Genomic DNA, 25,102 nt, shown 5'->3' with positions numbered 1-25,102 from the left:
TACAGCTCTCAGCTGTTGTGGTGAATCAGAATGCTGAATATGACCCTCTTCCTCAATAGAGGAAGTGGTTTACTATCCCGTTATGTCAGAGCGTGACATCACACGGGCGCATTCCTCAGCTGGCTCACTTTGGCAGGTATATGGGAGACACCACCCAGGCCAAAAAGGGGCGGGCCGGCTGCATGTAGTACAGGACGGAGCGCTTCCACAGAGGCCTTTCACAGGGAGCTTTTTCCTCCAAGCCTCGACAATCCCTTTTTCCTTCGTTCGCTTTCTCTTTTTTTTAACTTACTAGTTATATTTTCTAATTATCCAAATGGGAATATGATTCAAATTGAAAATTTCCTGTCTAATTAATTGTGTTCTGTGATTTTAAAAAGACACTGCGTTCCACTATTTAATAGGCTTGGAGGTCCCCCAAGGACATGAAAAGACTCTTATGTCAACAGCTCGCGCCAGATAAGAGGACTCATTGAGAGCTTGAAGCACATTAACCGGTTACTGAAGTTAGTGGGTCGACGTTTTGCAGCTCTGCGTTACAATGACTGAATACACTAAAGTTTTGTAACTTTTTTTCTTATTAAAACGTGTGCAGATTAACAGTTTAGCTACAGATTTTTTGAATTTTTTTTTTTATTTGTCACTTGTTGCAACCATTGGAGTACAAAAGAGGCCCACTACGTTGCACAGAACATACCTTCAGCATTACTTCACCATTGTACCAATGTACCTCCTGTACATGCCAACTTGGCTTTGCTCTCTTTCAGCAGGGAGGCGTGGAGGATGCTTAAAGGTTTCCCGGCAGCGATGGCCTGAGGGACTCTCTGGACTGAAACCAAGGTGAGAAGCAAAGCCAACTCTCTTTCACACAAGCGGACACTCCAGCCCAAACACCCAATGGCCCCCACTGTACTGATGATGCAAACATAAAAAAAAAAAAGTTTGCTGTATCACGGATTATTTTCTTTTTTAGGTAAGTGATTCAGGGTTCAGCAGGTTTTGATATCTCCAGGCGTTTTTTGCACTATTTTCAGATAAGCAACATAATAGGAACTTTGTTTACTGGTCAGGACCAAATCATTTTTCCAACAATGATATGTTTTCATACACACGTGAGAGGTTCTTAATTCTCCGCTCCGTTTGCTCCAAGCGGTCCTCCCGGTTCTTCTTTGCGCAGAGTGATTTCCAGATTCTGTCAAAGTTAGAGTTGCAAAGTTCCAAAAATAACAACCACCATTCTCTCGGTGTGGTCGGGTTACTTCACATTAATTTCAGATGTCGTAAGTTGGACTGCGTCTTTTAGGATTACTGCGTTGCCAGCATTTCTTACAAAACCATTCATGTGTTTGAGTGGACTCAAACTAATAGTTTGCATGAGCCGTTTATTTGGTTTGAGTTAGTGGAAATGGACTTTAGCTTGATTAAGGTACTGACTTCGTACCGCTGTATATGTGCACCCATTTGTGGTTCCAGACAAAATCCCTTTTTTTCTTCTTCTTTCCTTGCCCTCTATATCAGTCATTTAATGTGGTGTGTGTGTTCACATCCAGTGTATATATATTCTCACACATAATGTAGCACAGGTCAAAGTTGTGTACTTGAGTACTTAATATACTATATATATATAAATAAATAAAATGCAAAGCTAATTACATTTCCCGTATCGTCCTGCTGGGAGTTATATAACACCTGTTGAGAGTTATGAGCAATACATGGACGTATTTTCAGCCCTTTCAGACTTAATTGAAACTGCTTCCTCTGTTTAGCCAGAACACAACAAGGGGTTTAATGCCTAGGAAACTGAGCCCAAAATGAACTCTTTTCTGTACCGGCTTAGGAGGAGAAAATTTGAATTTTATTTACTAGACCCCAAAAAAGTGTGTGTGTAACGGCAGACCTCCTTGGACAACCTCTTTTGTCTGTATCTTCTTCTTGGCCATCAACTGGACAAATACAACAAAAGGAGATGTGGCAATTCTGACGTCTGGATCTGCCTCAGCAATTGCTCTATTCCAGAGATTGGTTGTTCACTGTAAAGTCGGGTGCTTTTTTTATATACCAATTGGTCCCCTTTAGCATCCTTTACTTGTCTGTCTTCGCCCCCCCCCCCCCCACATACACACACAAAGCTGACAATTCTAAGCCATCCCTCTCTTTCCCATCCTGCGACATCCTGAAGTGAGTGCCAGAGTTAAAGATTCATGAGCGTGATCAGCTTTCAGTTAATGTGGGGGGGGGGGGGGGGGGGGGCTGGCTCCTGGTTGCACTCTGGCACTTTACAGCCATTACCTTGCAGTGATCCTGGAGCTCATTAGTCTACTTGGTAGAAAGAGCGGTATGCCTTCACTGCTACCATGTGGACAGGTGCGTGCGTGTGTGTGACTTCAGTGACGCAGATTTACCTTGAGTACTGTGTAAGCAGTAGGAGGTGTAAATGGCATGTGGCTGGCTATAATCACTTGTACCTATAATGTAATACTGTGCTTTAGCAGTGGTGGATTTAAACACCACTTCTCAACAAAAAAACAACCGATGGTCTTTTCTTTTTTTTGCCGCCCCAGCCCTCCTCTCCCTGTTCCCCCTCCTCCTTCCATTTTGGTTTTCTCCCCAGCTCGCTCCCTAACGTCGGCCGGGTCCCTCTGTGGGTTCTGAGCCACTCAAGTGTTGTCAAATTCAAGGTTCAATGTTTCACATTGCACTTAATCTCTTTCAATCCCTCGTCGCATTGCTCCCTCCGCCTCCCCATTGGCCCAAACCTAATATCGAAACATCTGGTTCAAGGTAGCTGCAGCTGTCAGCGAGGCCAGAGTTTGCCATGGACCCCCACCCACGTGGCGTTGTGTTGGAATGGATATTGTTTTTTTGTTTTTTTAAAATACGTGTTTGTCTTTAATAGCGCCTGACGTGTCTCCAACGTGTTCCCATGTGATCTGGCTCTCTGGGCACTTCTTCTCACACTTGCATATATTGATATGTGAAACGAGAAGATTGCAAATCCTCCTCCCCTCGTCTTCAGTTTGGGGAAAACAAATGGTGCATGTTGCAGCACACCACCACTGTTGCCGTCCTCGCTGGCGCTTTAGTGATCTCGGTTTCTCTCTCGGGCCCCGTTGTGCCGAGAAAGCCACGTGAGGCAGATTACGTACCGGGGAGACATTGTTCAGGTCCCCACTGTGGTTTTGCACTTTCTGAAAGAGCCTCTCCACCCCCCCACTCCCTCATCAGAGCGCACTAAATTTTGCACGCCCCGATAGTGTTTGATGTCATTTATTGCACAGTCATGCCCGCCCCCCTTTACGTTCCAGAGGCAGTGGATGTGTCCTTCTAATCAAAGCCCTGCTACACTACAGTTACAAGGACGGCACACTGTCATGTGCCCCCCCACCTTTGCAATCAGAATCATTTACCTCCCCCACCCTCTCCCGTATACTATGACTGGAATGGGTGATTTGGTGTTTTTAAACACGGTTGTACTCATTTCTCCTGGAGTAGATCAACCTGTGCGTGTGTTTTAAATAATCATTAGAAGACTTTACAAAAAGGGTCCATTACTGTGTTTTGAGAGTATTGCATGTATTGCTTCATAGTCCAAAAACGTTTCTCTACTTGCTGCATTTTCCTTTTTTTTTTTTTTAAATAACCTGATTTATTAGCATTGGGGATTCGTCAAGTTCCTCAAAGCTATTCCACATTTCAGAATCAGTAACTGATTTTCCTCTCACCATTCGCATTCTGAATAGATCACTTAACCCTTTTTTACCTCACCAATGTTTGAAAACAACATGCAGCTTGGCATTTGCAGACCAAAAGAGGCCCCGGAGTCTCAGCCTGGTGGACGTATGTGCTGCCTTCATTCTGAGGTGCAGCCAACACGAGGACTCTCTGTTCAAATTTGCCTGGCAATGTGCCGCTTTTTCCCCGTTTGTTTGTTGTTTGTCCGGGCGGCCTCAGCCGCACAGGTGCAGTTAAAGGTTTACTTCCTTCATTTTCTGCAGTCGGATAGAGAGTGTTGTGTACAGGTTGTACCCGCTGAGTTTGACAGGAAGAGACTCTGTCGTCGTCTCCAGCTCTCCGGGCGGCGACAGCAGCAGCAGCAGCCCCTTGTTGTTGTTTCTGCATTCCTACCCCGCCAGACTGGTTGGCTCCAGCGTGGTCCCTGTGACACCTAAGACATGAGCAATAGCACACCTATGATCCCCTCTCTCAAGAGCACCCGGCGCTGTCAAAGTCAATGGATTCCTCAAACTTCAACTTAACCCCAGTGTATGCGTTTCTTTCTCTTGTATGCATCTCGCTGAGAAAAAATAACGACATTTTTGCGATATTGTATGATGGGGGAGGTTTCCAACATCGTAATATGGAACAAGTTTTCTCTTTTCCTGTTTTGTTTAGGGTTTCATTAGAGTAAAGGGATTTTCTGAACCTCCTGTATGTTCCAGCTGTTCTATACCCACTTTCTGAATTAGTACCTAATAATAGAAACAAGCTGTACTGTGACAATCTTTTGCAAAAGCAAAAACACTACAGAATTGTTGAAGTTTGGTCAGAGAATATCCTGATATTTAATTTTCTCCCATCACACGACACATCTCTTTGCATACGTATTGCATACTGATAATGAAATCATATGTCTTGTCTAATTCCCCAGGTTCAGATGTTGCAGAGGCACCACTGTGCTTATTACAGCGGTGCAACAACAGCCCTTCATTTAGTCCCATTAGTCAGTCAGTAAGGCCACGGTGAGGATGGAAACCAGTAACGCAGTGAGTTCACAATGGCGGGGCTGACACAAATATACAATTATGGCCGCTGTCTTCCAAGTGTGTGTCTTTGCGGGACGGAGACGGGAAGGAGTGTTTACTACACTTACCTTAAGTGGGAACTTGAGCTCATCACAACTTCAAAGTCTAAACAAGCTGCGGGGAGGGTTTATCCGCTCCCCTAAACCTCACGACCCCGGCGCGTGTTGGGGAGCGGACTTTCCCCAATGCGACCGCAAGCAGTCGGCCAATCAAACCGAAGATAGCTGTTCATACCGCCGAGTGTAAAATGGTTCCACATCCGTCCCTCTTAAGGCGAGGAGGCGTCTCACGCCGACTATGTCTCAACTTACCATGCCGGAGAACTTAATGAGCTGACAGCTCGATGAACTGCAAACCGGATAGATGCCCTCCAGAGTTTGACAAGCAGTTCAGCTTATAATGAATTTACTCCCCCCTCTGCCCCACTTACCCTACATCGCCCTGCGTTAATGATATCAGCACACGTGCACCTATGGACTTCTCTGCGTGAATGTATGCTCAGCCTTACCCGCCGCGGCTACACAAAGCCGCTGTCCACATGTTGGATGAAGACGTTTGGATGTAATTGACCGACTGTTTTTTGAGGTTGTTGTAGCGTCTTCCTCCTATACCATAAGCTCTTCTTTCAACTAAAAAAAAACCACATTTCAAATTCCACCAACGTTGAAAATTAGAACGTTGCTTTTTTTAATAGGGTTGTCTTCGCAGCCTTTAAATACTCTGTTTAATGAGGGGTAGATTGGTTAAGTGTGTGCAATTGTTAAGTTACCGAAGTGAGTAAATAATTCAAATGCATGTGCCCTATTGAAGGTAGATAGCCAGGAAACGGTTTAGATTTGTTCTATTTATTTTGAACAACAATGTATATTGTTCTTCTGAGAATAAGAATAAACTTGTTTCCCCCCCCGCACATGATGTGGAAAGAGATGACCTTATCCGTCCTAAACGTGGAGAAGCACTTAGACCTCATTTCCACTGCATGGTTCAGCTTGACTGGACTCCCTTTTTGGGAACAGGTCTTTATTTCTCTATTTCGTTATCTGCTGCAATTCTCAGCTGATCTCTATGGCGACGCTGAGTTAAACTGTTGCGAAATCTACAACAGTTGCCTCATCGTTTCATAGGCCTCCAAGCAGAGGAAAGTCTGCCCTTGACCTTTTGTACTGCGGCTATTTAAAAAAAAAAATGTATGTGTGTATGTTGAGTGTCTGCAGATTACAAACTCCACCCCTTTTTTATACTGGCTCGTCTTTCTGGCATTTTCGACAAAAATGGCCTAAATTTAAGCAAGACGGTATGAGCTTTGCTCGATGAGGAACTTTCGACTTCTTGTGGCCAAGGTGATTCAACTTGTTGACATAGCTCCGTACAGTAGGCGCCAGCACCGGCGCCCGGGTGTTTATATCTGCCCAGAGATCCTCTGCAGTCTCCGTGGAGTGCCGATCCCCTCTAGTCTTCCCATGTGAAGATTGGACACCCCAGCAACAAAAGTGGCCCGCGAGCCCTTTCGCCAGGCTGTCTGACTGTCTGTGTTGGTGTCATTGAGACGTGCCCGGTACTCGCAGTCTCTTTTGCACGCGTGTGTGTGCACGCGCGCGCCTCTTCCAACATACACTGACCCACCATTACTGCCATGTCAAGGAGACGTAGGCAACCAATCATATCCCGGCCCGGCGGGACGAGCACAACCAGCACATCCAATGAAGTCTAGAATCCCCATGGTAACTTGCGCTGGAAAGCCCAGGGACAACCAATAGGAGCGGAGAGAGGGCCACTTAGCTGTGAGAGTTTTAATGGCCTGTTTCTGTTGTCATTAATAAAAGCGCACAACCCTCCCTTATAGAGACTGTTGTAATTCCAGCGGCGAGCACAGCGCCACCGCACAAGGACGCATGGACACGTGCACGCCGATGTTTGTGTTCATTACTTTTCCGTACGCCGGGCAGGCCTCGATGGGGGCGGTGCAAGTGTGCTTTTACCCTTCGCAGTCTCCTTTGCCTCTGCAGCCACCACTGCTTTGGCTTCATCCTTTTGAGCACGGACCCTACCATTAGCTTAAAGTAGGTCACTCAAGGCCAGGAGGGAGCCAAACTCAAGTTTGCATGGTCACTGGCTCCCCTTTTTTTTTTTTTTTTTTTTTTAACAGCCTGCTTCTGCTAAGCTACGTTATTCCTTCGCCGCTCTACACTGGGCTGTACTCTGTCATGCATTATGTAATGGCTGCGCAGCGAGCGTGTTTGTCACCCGTTTCCATGGTTTGAGTGGCCGAGAGTGTGTCACAACACGGCCCAGTCCAACCTTGTGCGTTGCACTGAGGGCGGGCGGGTTGGGGTGGGTTTTCTGTCTCTTACTCTCGTTTTCGGTCTGTCTTTCGTTTATATCCTATTAAATTAAAATGGCTGCAGATCATACATCGGAATCAGAGTTCACCAGCTCCCACCAGATTTTGGTGCAGACCATGGTCGGTAATTAATAAGACATTACTTTGATCAATAATTGATAGTCTTTCATTAAGTAGCATGACGTTTGGCCCGTGCCGCCTCGCGTAGTAAGGGGGAGGGACAGAACTAAATGTAGGTTGGTGTGGATGCTCAACACCCACAATAGGACGAGTCTCCAAAGGCTGCCGACCTTGTGAATATCTCTACATTCGATTTAGATCAGGAGCCAGTAACTTGCTCGCTAAGCCCGCAGCCGGCTTGTCACTTTAGATCTGACAAGTCGCACAACATGAAATCCGTACTTAAGATCCTGTGCTCCGTGGCCTGATTCCCGAAAGAAGCTGACAAGACATTGTTGTCACATTTAGCTTTTTATTTGTTTATTTATTTAAGGTAAAGCAATCTCAGAGAAGCTCCGTACATGGGGAACGCGTGTTGCGATCATGAACCCACGCTATCCTGACTGCGGGCTTCGCCTGGTGTAACGTGTTCCCGATACACGGCTGAGCGTGCAGCCTGGTGCTGTGGGCAAAGCGCCGTGTTCTCATTTCAGCCTCTCTGGGGAGAGCTGCACCATCAGAGAGAAATGATTGAATCTCTTTCTCCGCTCCATTTTCACTCATTTCTCCGGGAGTGGATCAACCTGTGCCCCGAGCAAAAGATTGAACGCGTGTGTTGTATGCAGATACGCATGTCTGCATGCACACGTTAACAACATATAAGTAGTTTTCCACAGTGTGTTGAATAAATGTGTTTTTGTTATTTCCAGACGCTGATATGCATTGAGGATGAGTGGAGTCGGTGAAAACCCATCTGACCCTGCCAGGGCAGAGTCACGAAAACGCAAAGAATGTTCTGCCGAACTTCTGGGACCCAGGTGAGTCTTGTGCTTCGAGCCAGTCGATGGGTTTCTCTCACAGGGGGACATTTGGACTCTATTTAATTGACACAGAATGAGGGATTAAAATACAAAACATTTTTAACACTACTATGCTATACAGGCTATGCGTTCTTACCTTAACTGTGTAAGCAACTTGCCTCAACAATCACCGCTTTGCAAAATTGCCCACTTGAAGAAGGTGAGAATTACAATGAAGCTCCAGCCACTTAAGTATTTTATACACCCATTTTAGTAGTTGCCAAGAATGGCTGTGGGAGACTGCGAAGGCTAACCCCGGAGCAATGTTACGGTCCATACAATAAATCTGCATAATTTATCTGCAGACGGGCATTTAAAGGAGGGCGGGGGAACTCTTTTATTGATGTTGTGCTCCATCTTGACACAATGAAGAGGCCTGGAGATATATTTCAACCCATATGGAGAATAATTGACCCCTGCCTTATCCCTCTTCTGACTCCTCCATACCAAGGCCTGTAGTAGATGTAGATGTGCAGCTGGCACTTGGCAGCTGTGAAAACGAGAGGGCTCTTCAGTCATATTGAGGGGTGCGTGTGTGTGTGTGTGTGTGTGTGTGTGTGTGTGTGTGTGTGTGTGTGTGTGTGTGTGTGTGTGTTTGTGTGCGTGTCCCTGGTGTACTTTTACAGATGGATCTCCTTCCGTAGCCGTTCCCACAACCTGCTTTTCATCCCTCCCGCTGTTGTCGAGTCCCCCCCTTTTTGCTCCTTCTCATCCCGGTCTTCTCTTTTGTCTCCGCAGTCCAAAACGGAGCAACGAGAAGCGCAACCGCGAGCACGAGAACAAATACATCGAGGAGCTTGCCGAGCTGATCTTTGCCAACTTCAACGACATCGATAACTTCAACGTCAAGCCCGACAAATGTGCAATCCTGAAGGAAACTGTGAAGCAGATCAGACAAATAAAGGAGCAAGGTAAAAACCCTGAATGCTTTTTCATTTGGTGCGTTTATCTGTGTCTGTAAAAGAAAATAATCCAAGGAGATGGGTCCGAATTGAATCAACTTATGGTATACGGTGCAACAATATGAATTAAGCTGCGGATGTGGCTTTTGAGGCTCTGAATAGAGCCACGAGTGCCGCAGGTGGCACAGTCTTGGCAGAAGCATCAGCCCCGATGGCATTAATATTGTGGTTTGGAATCCGCTCCACGCTCAATAGTTGTTTTGGGAATTAAAGAGCAAATGTTCCCTCCATCACTTCATCACAGCGATGAACCAGGGCAGTGCTTTGCCGGTCTCTCCCACTTTTATCCCGAGCCAGAACATCAGGCGAATGGATCTGGCAGTGCAGTGGTACTTGCAGGCTTCTCATTTTTGGTGCTCTTTAGCAATTAGTTGAGGTCTGTGTTTTCACTTTTTTCATGTTGGATTCAACAGACCAACATCAATGCGATCTCTTTCGTTTTTATTCGTTTTATTCCTTCTTAAAGGTCCAAAGCTAGCAAAAAAAGTTAGATCTCTTTATGTGGACATTAAGGCTGATCTTAGTCTTTAAAGCATACCGGGGGAAAAAAGTGCGGGGCTGACAAAGAGTGGCCCACTCGAGGTATACATGAATCAGAGGGACTCATGATGTCAACTTCTTTTGTGTGACTCAGAGCCCAGCGTTATGTAATGGTGAGCAATGTGAGGCAAAATTTGCTTATTAACTGCGGCTTCCGTCTGACCGCCCCTCCTCCACTCTAGTGTCTTATTTCCTACTGCCCCCACCTTCGCTTTCCTTCCCTCGCTCTCCTTGAATGTTTTTACACTGGGCTAGAGTAACATCCCCTGGATGTGTCTGAAGGCATGATTGCGTTTGTACGGTGGTCTCTGAGGAGAAAGGCCTAGACGCTCCGTGCTTCTCCGCCCCGGCAACACACACATTCCCACAGGTAACGCGGGGGGGGGGCTTTGCCCCGTCTCGCAGGCTACAGAGGGGAACTGTTGAGTCATGGAGGCGCCAAAAAACTCATGTAAGAAGTCTTAGTGCTTCACTGAACACACGTGTCCTTTTCGTTTCCATCTGTTTGGCATCGTTTGTGGTGCATCTTTCTATAGGTGGTGGTTTTTCTCCCGGGAAGCATCGTTACTATGTGAAAGATATTCTCAGTGGATGGTGGCGGTACTGAATGAATTAAATTACAAAAATGGGATTTAAAAACTCTCGCGGTGTCCGAGCCCTGCAGTGATGCTGCCGTGACGGCCTTTAAGAGAGTGGCCTCCTTCTGGAGGCTTTTAATTCATCCCTGTTTGTTCCTCTCATGCTGCCCGCATGCGTTTTCCCTCGTTGAAATCAGGGTGGATTCGTGTGCTTGGCATATGTTTCTTTTTCTGTTTCCATCTTGATTGACATTATGTTATGATATCTTTTATGGAGCTTATAAAACAAGGGCACCGCAACTTTACAACTTCATTTACACCCTCATCTGCTCGCTTGTGCCAACACAGCTGTATACAGTGTGAGCGGGGTGGCTCACACTGTATACAGTAGCTGAGCAGGATTTGTATTCATTATGTGTGTGAGGAAATGTAAAACATGCACGACTACGTAAAAGATAAGAGAATAGAGCACATGCCAAATACCTCAACAGTTACGGATTACGAAAGCACGTAACCCTTATAAATACTGAGGCCCCCCCCCCCCCCCCTCCAACTCCCCTCCCCTCATCTGAGGTACAGTTCTGCGGACGGACGGGGAGCCGGTGAGGGCCTCGCTGACGTTGAGTGATGGGTCCGCACCCGGGGCAGCTGTGCTGGTGTACTGGACCCTGCTGGGCCCGGAGAAGTCCTGCTGATGCGCACATCATTAATGCTGAAAGAGATGAATGTGTGGTCCGGGCGGTGTTAGGCGAGCCCGCAGTGGGGGGGAAACCTGCATTTGTGTCAGTGTTCGCTCATACACACAGGCGGAAAAAGAAAAGAGGACATGATTTTGTTTGCTTTTCACCACAACATTCTCTCACCATATGGTCAGCCCTCGTCTTGGCATGGTGCGACAGTTAAATGTGTCCCCCCCACCACCACCCACCCCAACGGCCCACTCATATTCCGCCTCTCATCATCATCTCCTAAAGTAGGGCAGCCTACGCTCTGAACATAAGGCTTCTCTGCATGGTTATTAACCCAATCACTCACATGGACAAATGCACCACGCCACAGTGCAGGTACTGGAGCTCACCGGACACTCTGATTTGAATTGTTTAAGTAAAACCCATATCAATAAAGACAAATATAAGGTTTGCGTCTGCTGTATTGATCGTTGAAACATCTGAAGTAAGTGGACATGGTTCAGTTTAGGTCATATTATGGATCATAAGTACCTGTATGCAATAAGTCAGAAAGTCCATGGCTAAGGAGCATCGATGCTGAAGTGCCTTCCTGCCTGGTTCGAAATTATGACTCAAGACTTTATAGTTTAGGACGCTCTGGAATCGCTACCGTAGATCTTTGCCCAAATTGCTGTAACAAAAAATCAGAGCAGCTTAAATATTTAAGTTTTTAAGTTCATTGTCCGTGTATCTTCAAAGTAAATAATAGTACTATTCAATCACTTAATTAAAATGTTTTACCACCATGGCTTCTTCAGTTAGCCTTTGCCGCTCAAACGCATTGTAACAATTTGCTGCCCTATTCGGAGTGTTTACCCACTGTCAGTGTCTCCATAATAGCATCTTTTTTTTTTTTCCTCGGGACCTGACAATGCAATCCATCCCGTGGCTGCCACCAGCGTGGCAGCTGCGTGCTCTGACACAGTCCTTTACAACAACCTTTCACTCAGCTCGCAGCTCTCTGCTTGGGTTCAAGCCGTGGTAATGAGACAAAATTTCTTCGCTCTGTAGCGGGAAAAGACTCACCGGTTCAACATGTCAACATGTGACCTCTTTGAAGGATGTGTATTGATGTCAGAGCGAAGCAAAATAAAAAGATGTTTTTGATGGTCACATGTTTTGGGTTCTTTTTTGTGTTTTGTGTTTTTGTCCCCCATAACAGAATGACGTCCCCTCTTATAGCTACATGTCAAATTCATTAAATACAAAGATCCAAGTTGTCTTGAATCAGTCTTTTGCTTCCCTTCGCCTCTAACCTTTTTTCCCCCCTTTTTTTTGTCATTTACTTTCCCGCCAGCAGAAAAGGCGGCGGCGGCGAACGAGGAGGAGGTTCAGAAGGCTGACGTCTCGTCAACGGGCCAGAGTGTGATTGACAAAGATGCCTTGGGACCGATGATGCTGGAGGTGGGTAATCCGGCTTATTCACACTGTCACATCGAGACAACCGACGCGATGCTCTCCTCTTTCAACCAAGCGCGACACACAACGGAGAGTTCTACCCGTAGAGAACGCGTGCGTGCGTGCGTGTGTGTGTGTGTCGCTGTGCGGCGTAAATGCTGCCAGCATCTTGCATCTGCCCCTGGATTGGCTGTAAATCACCTGGCAGAGCAATGGCCTCGTTGTCCCGCAGAGGGCCACTGAAGTGCTTACGTATAATGGGGAAAAAAAAGCAACAGCCTAGCGAATGAATTGGTTCATTGAGCCTCCCCCCCTCCCCCTTCCAGTCCCTCTTTCTCTCACTTGTTCGGTTCTCTTTTCTCTCTCTCGCCCTACCGTCTTCTCTTTGCTCGCCTCTGGATCCGTCCTCTCATGGAATATTTATAGCTCTCCTGGTCCAGCGTCACTGAATCGACGTACTAACTCGGGGGCTAAATATAGACGAGCGCAGCCCGCATGCTTTTCCCATCTGTTGGCAGCCCCCAAAACGCAGCGATCGGCCATTCACACCCGCTCCGCCCTGGCCGCGTCCCACGTCCGCCAAGCCCAGGCCCAGGCCCAGGCTCATTACGGGACGCTGCGAGGATATTGGCTGTCGACAGGAAATGCACACGCACACACGCGCTGCTGCCCCGATGACCCTCTTGTGCGAGTGCAGGAGGAAAGGAGAAAAAGAAAAGATGTTGATGTGCTCTTGGTTCAACCCTGTGGGAGCAAGTCGTGTTTCGTCACGTGACTGCTGTGGCATCTACTTTGCATTCCTGGTGGACTGCCCCATATGGTCGCTGTTGTGTGGTGTGACGACATTTTCAGAGATAGAAGGCACTAGGGCCGGCGTGTTTTGTGAATATAATACCCATGATTCATAAACACCAGTTCAAAGTAAGATGCCCCCTGTTCCACCATGTTTAATCACAAGTTATTGTCGAACAATTCGCACTTGTAACTACAAACGTATGCACTCTAAGGGTGGCTAGTTCAAGAATAAGTTAATCGGAATTCAAGTCTTACCAGATATTTGATTTGATTTTGATGTTAAGGTGCTTAACCGTTTGATATATTCAGTGCAAAATACACATTTCTGTATATACTGAAAACAAATACTACGCTCAAAACCAAGCTCTAAGAAAGCCCCGTTTGGAATTGTTTTTAACGAGACAGTTGTGCTTTGTCATGTGGAAAATCCAGCATGGCTAGCAGGGATTTATGTGAAGAGAGATCCTGTTTGCAGAGCACCAGTATCATACATAACAATAACACCCGGAGTAGACCCGACCCCATTCCCTACAGCACGACAACGTACCGTCATATATCAGCAGCCCGAAGTATGGCGCCGTGTCGTACATTTGTTTACGGGGTATTCATTTGTATCCGCTTTAGCCCCCGCCATGTTAAACGGGGCAGTATAAATGAAAGTATCGGCCAACGGCATTATTCAAGAGAGCGAGTTGTTCGCTCAGTTTGTGTTCGCCCCACTGGCCCGGATTGTGGCCTTTCTTCACGCGGTGGAGGGGGGGGGGAGGATTGAACTTCGCACAACAGCCATGTTGCTTTTTTGGAACTGCTCGGCTTCCTGCAGTGATAGATGAGATCTCCTTAAGTGGATTTTCAGTGCACGCCATGTTAATGCAGCCACAGTGATAGTACTGCACCCCGCTGGTGTGTTGCAGGTGTGTTACGCAGTGCCTATAGATGCACATGGGCATCAGGGGAAGGGTGGGGGAACTAAATATACATCTGGCAATGTGCAATATGTTTAAAAGTTTGGTGTCTTTAAAGCCGATGCAATAAAAGATTTTTTTTTTACATAAAGTAAAAATGTGCGGTGTGTAGGTAAAGAATACTTAAGCAGAAGAGAGGCGGAGTCATCTTGGGCAATGTCCCTTTTTCTCTTATCTTGCCACTAGATTTTACAGCTTTACAACCACCAAAATTCCCCCTTTTAAGGGCTCTGGGTTGATTTGATGGCCTAATTGACACCATCTTGTGGGTAATGGCCAACCTGGGGCTATATTCATTCAATTAAGTACGCCGCCTCCTACTCTTCCTCCTCCTCCTCATCCAACCTCTGCAAGCACATGCTTGTACCGTGCTTTCTATCAGACACACTGATGTTGAGCATCTGCTGCAGTGATTGCTGTACCCAGCACGCAGTGCACCAATTGGCTCCCTTTTTAAACACAACATAGGTGTGCTGCTTATTTACACAACTTGATAGGGATACCAGTGAATTATCAAAACAGTTCCTTGAAAGGTTTTCTTTCCATTTTTAGAATCCGTTTCTTTTGACCAGCCTAAGGCACACATACAATGGAAGCCCGCAGAACATCTCTGCTTTCATATCTGGAATGTGCAGAGCCCTGAAAATCCTACGTAAACCCAAATTTAGCTCGTAGTGTTGGTTGTGAGGGTTCCAAACTAGAACAGTCAAGTTATCCCAACATACAATGAGTGGAGAAATGCTCTTGGTAGGATAAGGCTTTTAAGAACCTGCTCAGTGCTAAAGCAGCTAGCGATTGGCCAGTATTGGTGGGAAATAAAGGTTGTCAGACACAGTTTTCCACTCCTACTCTTGCTTGTCAGCGATTTGATCCGCGCCAGTGTAGAGAATTCAATAAACCCACCTGCCAACATTTGAACTTCTCCCCTTGCTTTTCTCTCCCAGGCCCTGGACGGCTTCTTCTTCGTGGTGAACATGGAGGGCAACATCGTGTTTGTGTCTGAAAATGTGACCCAGTACCTGCGCTACAACCAGGAGGAGCTAATGAACACCAGTGTCTACAGCGTGCTGCACGTCGGGGATCACGCCGAGTTCATCAAGAACCTGCTGCCCAAATCCCTCGGTTAGCCGCCAGCTTCCTCTCCCCTCCAGCCTTCACTTTGCTCCCTGTCTTACCTCTGTTTTCACCTGTCAGTTTGTCTCCCCGTGTCACATGTGTTCAACACTTCATTCTTTCTTTCTCTCTCTCTCTCTCTCTCTCTCTCTCTCTGTCTCTCTCTCTGTGTCTCTGTCTCTCTCTCCCCTCCGATGCCGTATGCCATCTACACTCACCGGCCACTTTATTAGGTACCCCATGCTAGTAACGGGTTGGACCCCCTTTTGCCTTCAGAACTGCCTCAATTCTTCGTGGCATAGATTCAACAAGGTGCTGGAAGCATTCCTCAGGGAGTTTGGTCCATATTGACATGATGGCATCACACAGTTGCCGCAGATTTGTCGGCTGCACATCCATGATGCGAATCTCCCGTTCCACCACATCCCAAAGATGCTCTATTGGATTGAGATCTGGTGATTGTTGAGGCCATTTGAGTACAGCGAACTCATTGTCATGTTCAAGAAACCAGTCTGAGATGATTCCAGCTTTATGACATGGCGCATTATCCTGCTGAAAGTAGCCATCAGAAGTTGGGTACATTGTGGTCATAAAGGGATGGACATGGTCAGCAACAATACTCAGGTAGGCTGTGGCGTAGCAACGATGCTCAATTGGTACCAAGGGGCCCAAAGAGTGCCAAGAAAATATTCCCCACACCATGACACCACCACCACCAGCCTGAACCGTTGATTCAAGGCAGGATGGATCCATGCTTTCATGTTGTAGACGCCAAATTCTGACCCTACCATCCGAATGTCGCAGCAGAAATCGAGACTCATCAGACCAGGCAACGTTTTTCCAATCTTCTATTGTCCAATTTCGATGAGCTTGTGCAAATTGTAGCCTCAGTTTCCTGTTCTTAGCTGAAAGGAGTGGCACCCGGTGTGGTCTTCTGCTGCTGTAGCCCATCTGCCTCAAAGTTCGACGTACTGTGCGTTCAGAGATGCTCTTATGCCCACCTTGGTTGTAACGGGTGGTTATTTGAGTCACTGTTGCCCTTCTATCAGCTCGAACCAGTCTGGCCATTCTCCTCTGACCTCTGGCATCAACAAGGCATTTCCGCCCACAGAACTGCCGCTCACTGGATGTTTTTTCTTTTTCGGACCATTCTCTGTAAACCCTAGAGATGGTTGTGCGTGAAAATCCCAGTAGATTAGCAGTTTCTGAAATACTCAGACCAGCCCTTCTGGCACCAACAATCATGCCACGTTCAAAGTCACTCAAATCACCTTTCTTCCCCATACTGATGCTCGGTTTGAACTGCAGGAGATTGTCTTGACAATGTCTACATGCCTAAATGCACTGAGTTGCCGCCATGTGATTGGCTGCTTAGAAATTAAGTGTTAACGAGCAGTTGGACAGGTGTACCTAATAAAGTGGCCGGTGAGTGTATGTTGCATCACTCCTACCTGTGCTGGTACCCTCCTACCCTACCTGTGCTACCCTCGGCTCTCGCCGGCTAGGGTACCAGCATACCGGCTCTCGCTCACACCCTGGCCTCTCTCTTCTCACAATGTGGACTTCCTCTCCGTCTTCTACCATCACCTTTCTAAAAGTGTTTTAATGTTAAACTGCTACAGAGAGGATGTAGGGAACGTGAATAATGCAAAGGGTTATGTAAGCTTCACACGCAAGGCCAGCATATAACCTATAGGTACTTAATTTCACTTTTGCTGATGCTCAGCCCAGACACTTGCTCCCGCTCCTCTTTCTTTCTTTCCCTCCCTCCCCCTTTTCAGCTAATTAACTTCTTTTTTTGGCTTCTCTCCCCTGTCAGCAGCATCCCTCCCTTCCCATATCTCATCTCATGCCCTTCCAGCCCCTTCTCTTCACTTTGTGTGTTAGTCTCGCCTGCATCAAGTCCCCTTTTTTCCTGTTTCCTAGCCTCCCTAAGAAGCATTGTCTTTACGCTAACATTGCTCATCTCATGAAAGCAGGCCACTTATTTCCGTGCACCTTTTTCTTCTCTCCTCCAGTTTCGCCTGTCCTTTTCCCCGTCTCTTCTCTTTCTCTCTCTCTCTCTCTCGTTCTTTCTTTAATGCCTACCTCCGATCCTTCTCCACAATTTAGCTCTTCATTTCCTCTGTGTAAGATGTATGTCAGTGCACCCCCCCCGTCAGGAGCCCTCCCTAAGTCCCTTCTCCCTCTTCCTCTCCCGGTGCTTGGGATTGAGGTCTGAGTGCCCAGCCATCTGGGTGGGAGAGCAGCACAGACCGGAGTACCCTGGAAACGATCAGCGGCCCGTGGCCCAGATACTGGGAGATTATCAATGCACCGAATGAGATCACAAACCAGATGGAGTTTGCTAGAGTTAAATGAGTTGTGTGCGCGTGACTCTTTCTTTTCTTTGCGTGCGTGTGTGCGCGCGCGTCTGCTCGCGCCCGCGTGAGCGTTGGAAAGGAGAAGAAAGATTGGCAATGTTGTTTCATGGAGGACATGCGTATGGAGGCCTGGCTGGGACGCGCGGCCGAGGATGGATGGCACGTTGCTTGGGGTTCCAACTGCTCATTACCACTGATCTCCAACCCAGCAACTGCTCTCTCTATCTCTCATCCTCCTCTCTCCCCCTCTCTCTCCTTCCTGCACTTTTTTCTGCTCTCATTCTCTGCTACGTTCTCATTAAGTGTCTCGCTTGCTTCCCGATTTTTGTTGTTCACTTTTGACTGTACAATTTTCAGCGTGTTCGGCCACTTTGTAAACCCCACCCCTCCCCCTACCCCCTCCTTGCTCCCCCGCAGTGAACGGCGTCCCGTGGTCCAGCGAGGGTCCAAGGAGGAACAGTCACACGTTCAACTGCCGGATGCTGGTCAACCCCCACGGCGACAACCAGGACGAGCTGCACGAGCCTCAGCAGCAGAAATACGAGACCATGCAGTGCTTCGCCGTTTCTGAGCCCAAGTCCATCAAGGAGGAGGGAGACGGTACGAAGCTGGACTGTGGCAGAATGTGTGGGAAACGAGGGGGAAAGAGCATGGGGATCACAAATTGGCGACCCTAGTTTCAGGATTTGTTGAAATGTGACTGGTATAGAAAGTCACATTTATTAATCATATTGGTCAATTCAAAAATAGAGTTGGATTAGGAGCTCAACAAATGGCAAACAATTAAGCAGAGGAATCAAAGGCGGATATTTAAGGATAAAACCTGTCAAAATTGATATTTCACAGTAAAAGAAGAAAAAAATAGGCTGATCAAAATCAGAACAAATATCTAGAATGGGACTTATTGCTGACATGTGCATTACACGGCTGAATGAAAGGTGAGAGTGCTGAAATAGTTCAAATGTAGCTTAACACAGGTTATTAGCATAAAACTGAGGCTGGTTGGACAGTCCAATGGATTTGAATCCAAGTGCCCGCCATTTACGTGGTACCGAGATCATTTAGAATCAGCCAAAGTTTGTCTTAAAGCTGCACAAGCAAACGACAAGGAGCAGTCCTGGTGCCATTCAACTTACACCCATAAAAAGTTAAGTGACACGAGGGAGACGAGAAGCCCGGGCATCTGTCATTAAAGCCCATCTATAATTCATGCACATCCCTCACAAACCCAGGGCAAGTGTCTCCAAAGGAGAGGGTGCAGCTTTTATTGCATCGGTCGTCGAGGCGGCCTTTTGATTAACCTTCACGTAATTTGCGATGCTGAGAAGCTGCGTCTGCAGTGGCAGTCGTCCAGGACATCTGCTCCTCTTTCCTGGGAAACAATTTCAGTTAGCTTGGTTTTCATGTTCTCTGACCTTTTTTTTAAACTGGAACTTTAGAATGTCAGTTACCCCAAAACGTTCGGCCCCAAATGAAGTGTTGCTGCGCAGAGCTCTCAGAAACTGAGCAGCAAGGCAGGATCAGTAGTTGCAGGAAGGAAGGAAAGAAGGAAGGAAGGAAGGAGAGAGCGGTAAAGGAAGAAAATTGAGAGAGATTCACAGATCCAAGGGCCAGACCACCCAAGAGGTTTGGTTTACAAGTCAAAGGGAAGAATTTGTGTGTGTGTGTCTGCCCTGGCATGCATTTCTATGCCAGAAACATGCACAGGGAGGGTGGTGGAGGGGGGTTTATTACTGGCACAGGAAAGTTGGATGGCAGTTCTTTTTGGGGTCACGTGTGTGTGTGTGTGTGTGTGTGTTAGAGACAACTTCTATGATGGAGCGTGGCATCTTTAATGTTGGTACAGGGGAGGTGTCATCAGTGTGGGATGGCACCGTAGGTGAGACCAGCCGGAGACACGCTCGCATGCAAACGCGCACACACACACACATCTTCAAAGGTCACACTTCATCATTTCCCTTGCCAGCGATAGCTGCTCCTCCTCATGAAAGGAGCAGAACCATGATCCCCGTGCTCATTAATAACTGTATTAATTATGCTGCTTGGGAATAACATGCATTTCTTTTTTTCTTTCCCTGTTTCCATCATTTACGCCCCCCATCCTCCCCTTTAACATCCCCTCCTTCTCCGGCCTGTCATCTTTGTTCCATCCTTTACGGCATCTTTCCTCCACACATTGCCCCTAACCTTTTTTTTTCTCCTCTCATCCTCTTGTAGACTTTCAGTCGTGCCTGATCTGCGTGGCTCGCAGGGTGCCGATGAAGGAGAGACCCATGCATCCCACGCACGAGAGCTTCACCACACGCCAAGACCTACAAGGTGCTCCAGCCCGTCACAAGCTGAGCAAAGAACATGCACAGCAAACTAGATTTCTTTTCAACAGCAAACCCAACAGATTTCTCACCAAACGCTGGTCAAAATGACAATATCAATTTGGAGCACTTTTTCTTTTCTTTATTTGTGCCCAAAGCGTTGCAAAAAACTAAAACGCACATAGTGGCTCTACACATTCGCGGCCTCACCTCATCCCGTGTTACCAGCTCATAAATCGCCTCACACTACACTTTCGGTTATATCCTCATTATTATATTCAGGGTAAAGGCCCTTAGGAGAAGGCTTTAGTCGAACAGGCTCCACCCGTCCGTCTGCGCTCTGGGAGGTAACGTACCTGTCTCAACACCAGTGAACAGGCGCTAGTCTGTCTCGTCTGGACTTTGATGTGCTTGTAACATTTGTGTGTGTGGCATACACACGCACATACTTTCTAAATTTCTTCGTCTGAGTGAGGAATTACAGTAAATTACGATCGTAGGCCTGTGTCTGTTGGCCCGTTTGACGAGGGCGCTCAATACAGAAAAAAATGTTAAACTGATATTGTGTGACTAATAAAATGGCTCCTCCTACCTGTTTCCCCAAATGACCAGCGTACAGTTTGTACCGACAGTGAAACGCGTGTTCAAACACTATCTAATCTTTTTTTAGCCGGGACTTTTTCTTCAGTAGATTTCACTGCCTCGCTAGTACAGACACGTTGTAATTGAAATGTAAACAGAGTAAATCCTTCTACTTTCCTCACATCGATATCAAACCACACAGCGGTTGTGCGGCGAAGAGGCCAAGCGAGAAGCGTATGCTGGTCAACCAGCTGCTCTACATGTTTATCCCCCCCCCAGCTCAACTGTGTGAGTGTATAAAAGTCCTTGTGTCCATGCCTGCCGCAGGCCTCTCTAACCCGGTGCCCTGTGTTTTAGGCAAGATAACGTCCCTGGATACCAGTCTGCTTCGGGCGTCCATGAAGCCGGGCTGGGAGGATCTGGTGAGGCGCTGCATCCAGAGGTTCCACCTACAGAACGACGGGGAGATGTCTTTCGCCAAGAGACATCAGCAGGAAGGTAAGGCCACTAACCGCTAATATCTCCTTTTTTTTAATGATCACAGGGTCATTTCACACCGTGACCATCGCGCATTGACCCTGCTCCGTTAAGAAATGTTTAGTGCGCCGCCTCGGCTGACGTCATCACATGTGTGTCCTCAGTGCTCCGCCATGGCCAGGCATTCAGCCCCATCTACCGGTTCTCCCTCTCGGACGGAACCATCGTCTCGGCCCACACTAAGAGCAAGCTTGTGCGCTCGCCCGCCACCAACGAACCCCAGCTCTACATGTCCCTGCACATTCTCCAGAGGTATATCCATGTCTAGTTGCCTGATGATAAACCATTTAATGTTGATCTTGATCAAATGTCTACAGAACATTCTTGGTTATGAAAACCAAACATCTGTGTGTCTGTCTTAAACCTGTAGAGAGCAGACGGTATGTGGAATGGGCCAGGACATGGGCCCCGGCAGTCAGGCCACAGGGATGGCCCCCAAACCGATGAACTCCTCCACTCCCTCCATGACTCCTCCGACCCCGGGCAGTTTGCCCGGTTCAGGGCCCCAGGGCCAAGACACTACCATCAGCGGCAACAGCACGCCCTTTTCCCCTCAAGGCCCTGCCGGTCCCAGAGAACCAGCAGCCATGGGGGGTCATATGCAGGGGTACCGTTTTGGCTGTCCCCCACCGCATATCCACACCGGGGGCATGCAACCCCCACAGCAGGGCCCCAACTGGAGGATGAACAGCCCGTCTCGCGCCAGCCCCAGCCCGGCCGGAGGGCCGCATCCTCCCCAACAGAACTCTATGCTGTCGCCCAGGCACCGAGGCAGTCCAGGGGGGGCGGGCAGCCCTCGTGTGGCGGGAGGCCTCCACTCACCCTCCCCGGTGGGGATGTGCGGTGGAGGCCCCGGAGGTGCGTGTGGCAGCGGCGCGGCTAGCACCCACGCTAACAGCTACACAAGCAGTTCTCTGTCAGCTCTGCAGGCCCTGAGTGAGTGTCACGGCGTGGGACACGGGGCCCCTCACGCACACGCACTAGGGTCTCCTGACCGAAAGATCGGCTCCCCAGTCGGGGTCACGCAAGGGTCAGGGGTGAACACTCTTCTGATGTCAAAACTCGGGGGAGGCGGCGGTACCGGCGGCGGCGCAGCAGACTCGTTCAGACCCCACGCCGAGGTCGGTCAGGGCCAGACGGAGAGTAACCTAGCTGAGCCCAAGGAGGAGCGAGAGGGGCCCCCTGAGGGCCACGACTCTCACAGTCGTCTTCACGACAACAAGGGCCACACCAAGCTACTGCAACTGCTCACCACTAAGCCGGAGCCTCTGGAGACGCCCCTGTCGCCCAGCGCTGGAGGTGAGGGCAAGGACCAGGCGGGGGCCGGGGTCCGGGGCGTGCTGGCCGGAGTGAACACTCACGCCACGTCCCTCAAGGACAAACACAAGATCCTCCACCAACTGCTCCAGAACAGTACTTCTCCAGTCGACCTGGCCAAACTCACTGCGGAGGCCACGGGCAAAGAGCTGGGCCAAGACCCGACCCAAGGCGCCGGGGGTCCGGCTTCCGGGGCCGAGCTTTCTCTCAAGCAGGAGCCGTTGAGCCCGAAAAAGAAGGACAACGCCCTGCTGCGCTACCTACTGGACAAAGACGACACTGGACTGAAGGACAAGGTTCCAAAGCTAGAGCCTGGGGAGGTGAAGGTCGAAGGGGGCAAACACCCTCTTGTCAAGACTGAGAAACAGGACACGGGATACGACCGGGCCGAACAGGTTGGTTCTTCTTCTTCTTTTTTAAGGCTCCTCCCTCAAGCTGAATGGTGGTATCCTTTTTCTTTAGTCCATTGCCCCGCATAGCTCCACTCGCCTCCCCCCTCGGTACGGCCATTAATCTGGGTTAGGTAGCAGATGCCGGTTCCTCCAAGTCCCCGTATCCACATGGGACGCCACATCTAAGCGGACAAACGGGCCGTCGGTGCAGCGTTGCAGACAGGCGGGCACTTGTGACATGTATACACTCTCCCATTCAGATTTTGCACAGCCTTGTCATGTGCGCTTAAGACGGCAGGCGTGTTTTCCTTTTATTCAAATACATAAACACATCTGGTCCTCCTTTTCCTGCCGATGCGTTGGCAGCCGGAGTCCAGGAGGCTGTCCGCCAGGTTCAAACAACTGCGACATTTGGAGGGAGTCCCTGTGGTTCTCAAGCCATTTGATCCTCGTTGCGTTTGGCCGGAATCCACAAGTTTGGCAGCGAGCTCGGGTTAGGCCTGGCGCTCAAAGCGAGACGAGGAGGAACGGGTGAAAAGGGTGAGGAGGGGGGGTGGAGCAGGGAAACTGTCGCTGGTTGAACTCTAAAAAGATCTGTGTCGCAGAGGGCCTAAAGACTAAACCTGTGTGTGTGTGTGTGTGTGTGTGTGTGTGTGTGTGTGTGTGTGTGTGTGTGTGTGTGTGTGTGTGTGTGTGTGTGTGTGTGTGTGTGTGTGTGTGTGTGTGTGTGTGTGTGTGTGTGTGTGTGTGTGTGACGGGCTTTACTAATGAGGTTATTCTAATATAAGCTCAACGCACAGGTCAAGCTATGTGCAGCTCGATCACACAAACACCACAGCTAAGCCTCGCGAGTGCTTGTGCACGCGCTGCTGTCGCCACTTCTCTTGTTGCTTTCCCACTTAGACCGGTCCATAGCCGAGGTGATATTCATAAAAGCCCATGTCCAATTTATTCTGGAAATGAAGGCATTCTGGAGAAATGTGTTAAGGGGTTCGCTTTCTCATTGTTCCCGACCTCCTCTTCGAGGCTCCTCTTTAGTCAAAGCGGTGTGGGAGCGCTGCAGTACAGAGGGTCAGCGCTATCTACAGTGTGTGCGCTCGCCCTCTCGGGCACATATATGGAGGAGGGGAGAGGGGGGTGATCGGTTGGATGGTGCGAGCCGCCGAAGTGAACTGAACAAAGGGAGAGAGAGAGAGAGCGAGCGAGAGAGAGAGGTGTAGACACCCCCAAGAGAGCCCAGCCTCGGCAGGCAGAGTGAAAATGATGAGCCATATGCTCCTGCGTGTCCTCTCTGCTGCCATGGAGATGGAGGGGAGTGGTGTGTTTGTAGAGCGAGCAATGTACCAGAAACAATAGAGGCAAATAGAAAATGAGGGGAATGGAGGTTTAATGCGTACGTCGGGATGCAGTCTCTTTTGTGTTTTAAGCTCAAGTTGCACCTTTTTAAATTGGTCCATTTCTGCCTTGTGTTGACGGTGCCAATGAAAGTGACGCTTCACATGCTGATGGTTCAGTCCGTTTTTTTAACCGTGGTTTAAGACTTAAACACGAATCAAGCCGTTACTGCATTAGAGCCGTTTAACGTGGGTGCGAGGGAGGGGGAGAACTGCTGCTCAGCCATGTGGGGAAGCTGACTGTACTAGTTAAAAAGTCCACTCATCCTTCTCTCCACTAACCTCACCCACTGCTTTCTTGCTGCCTCCCTCCCTGTCTCCTCCTCGTGATTGTTTGAGGGCTGAATTATTGATGGCTGGAGCAGAGCTAAATGAGAAATCAGAGCTGCGTAGTGGCGGCTCAGCTAATGGCTGAAGGAACCCTAGGTATGGACATTTAGTCCTGTGGTCCTATGGGACGCGGGATTACCTGTGTGTTTGACAAATTACATCTGATGAAGCTAAACCTGTTTGCTTTTTAAACTGTTCCGTCGTTATTATAATGTATTTTTGTGATTTGGTTCATTCTTCTCTTTACTGCCACTGAAAACCAATAAAGTTAAGCAACCAACCAGTAATATTATAGAATCTGTTTACTGTGGTAACACGGGTTGCGCATGGCTTTGGCATGTGGCCTTATTGCAGCTCAACCTAATATTGAGTTAATATTTCGGTCTGAAAAAGAATGTCAGATTTAGTTCGCAATGAGCTGCAGCTCCTCATTGACCCTGGATGTCAGTAAGTAGTTAAAGAAAAATAAATACAGTCTGGCCTGATCTTGGGTTTTTAATAGATCCTCCAGTAGCTTTCTCCTGGCTACTGCAGTTCTTGTTATTCTATGAGATGATGCATTGTCCAACTGCATGCCGGCTCTCAGGCAAATGTTCTGTATCAGACATCACACGGGTTCTACAGTACAAGAAAT

The 25,102-nt window shown here is 48.3% G+C and overlaps 1 protein-coding gene across 1 annotated transcript in view; it reads left to right on the top strand.

Moving 5' to 3' along the window:
* Positions 1-25,102, top strand: part of ncoa2 (nuclear receptor coactivator 2) — a 45,875-nt gene that overhangs the window by 10,555 nt on the left and 10,218 nt on the right. Inside the window, 10 exon segments of the mRNA XM_037455372.2 lie at positions 768-840; positions 8,013-8,120; positions 8,901-9,073; positions 12,271-12,374; positions 15,073-15,250; positions 18,022-18,204; positions 19,822-19,923; positions 20,856-20,996; positions 21,140-21,287; positions 21,406-22,747. Coding sequence (XP_037311269.2) covers positions 8,032-8,120; positions 8,901-9,073; positions 12,271-12,374; positions 15,073-15,250; positions 18,022-18,204; positions 19,822-19,923; positions 20,856-20,996; positions 21,140-21,287; positions 21,406-22,747 — 2,460 coding nt within the window. The 5' untranslated portion in view covers positions 768-840; positions 8,013-8,031.

Source organism: Pungitius pungitius, chromosome 19 (genome assembly GCF_949316345.1).
Source record: "Pungitius pungitius chromosome 19, fPunPun2.1, whole genome shotgun sequence".
Lineage (NCBI taxonomy): Eukaryota > Metazoa > Chordata > Actinopteri > Perciformes > Gasterosteidae > Pungitius > Pungitius pungitius.
This window is presented reverse-complemented; position numbering and strand designations above follow the sequence as displayed.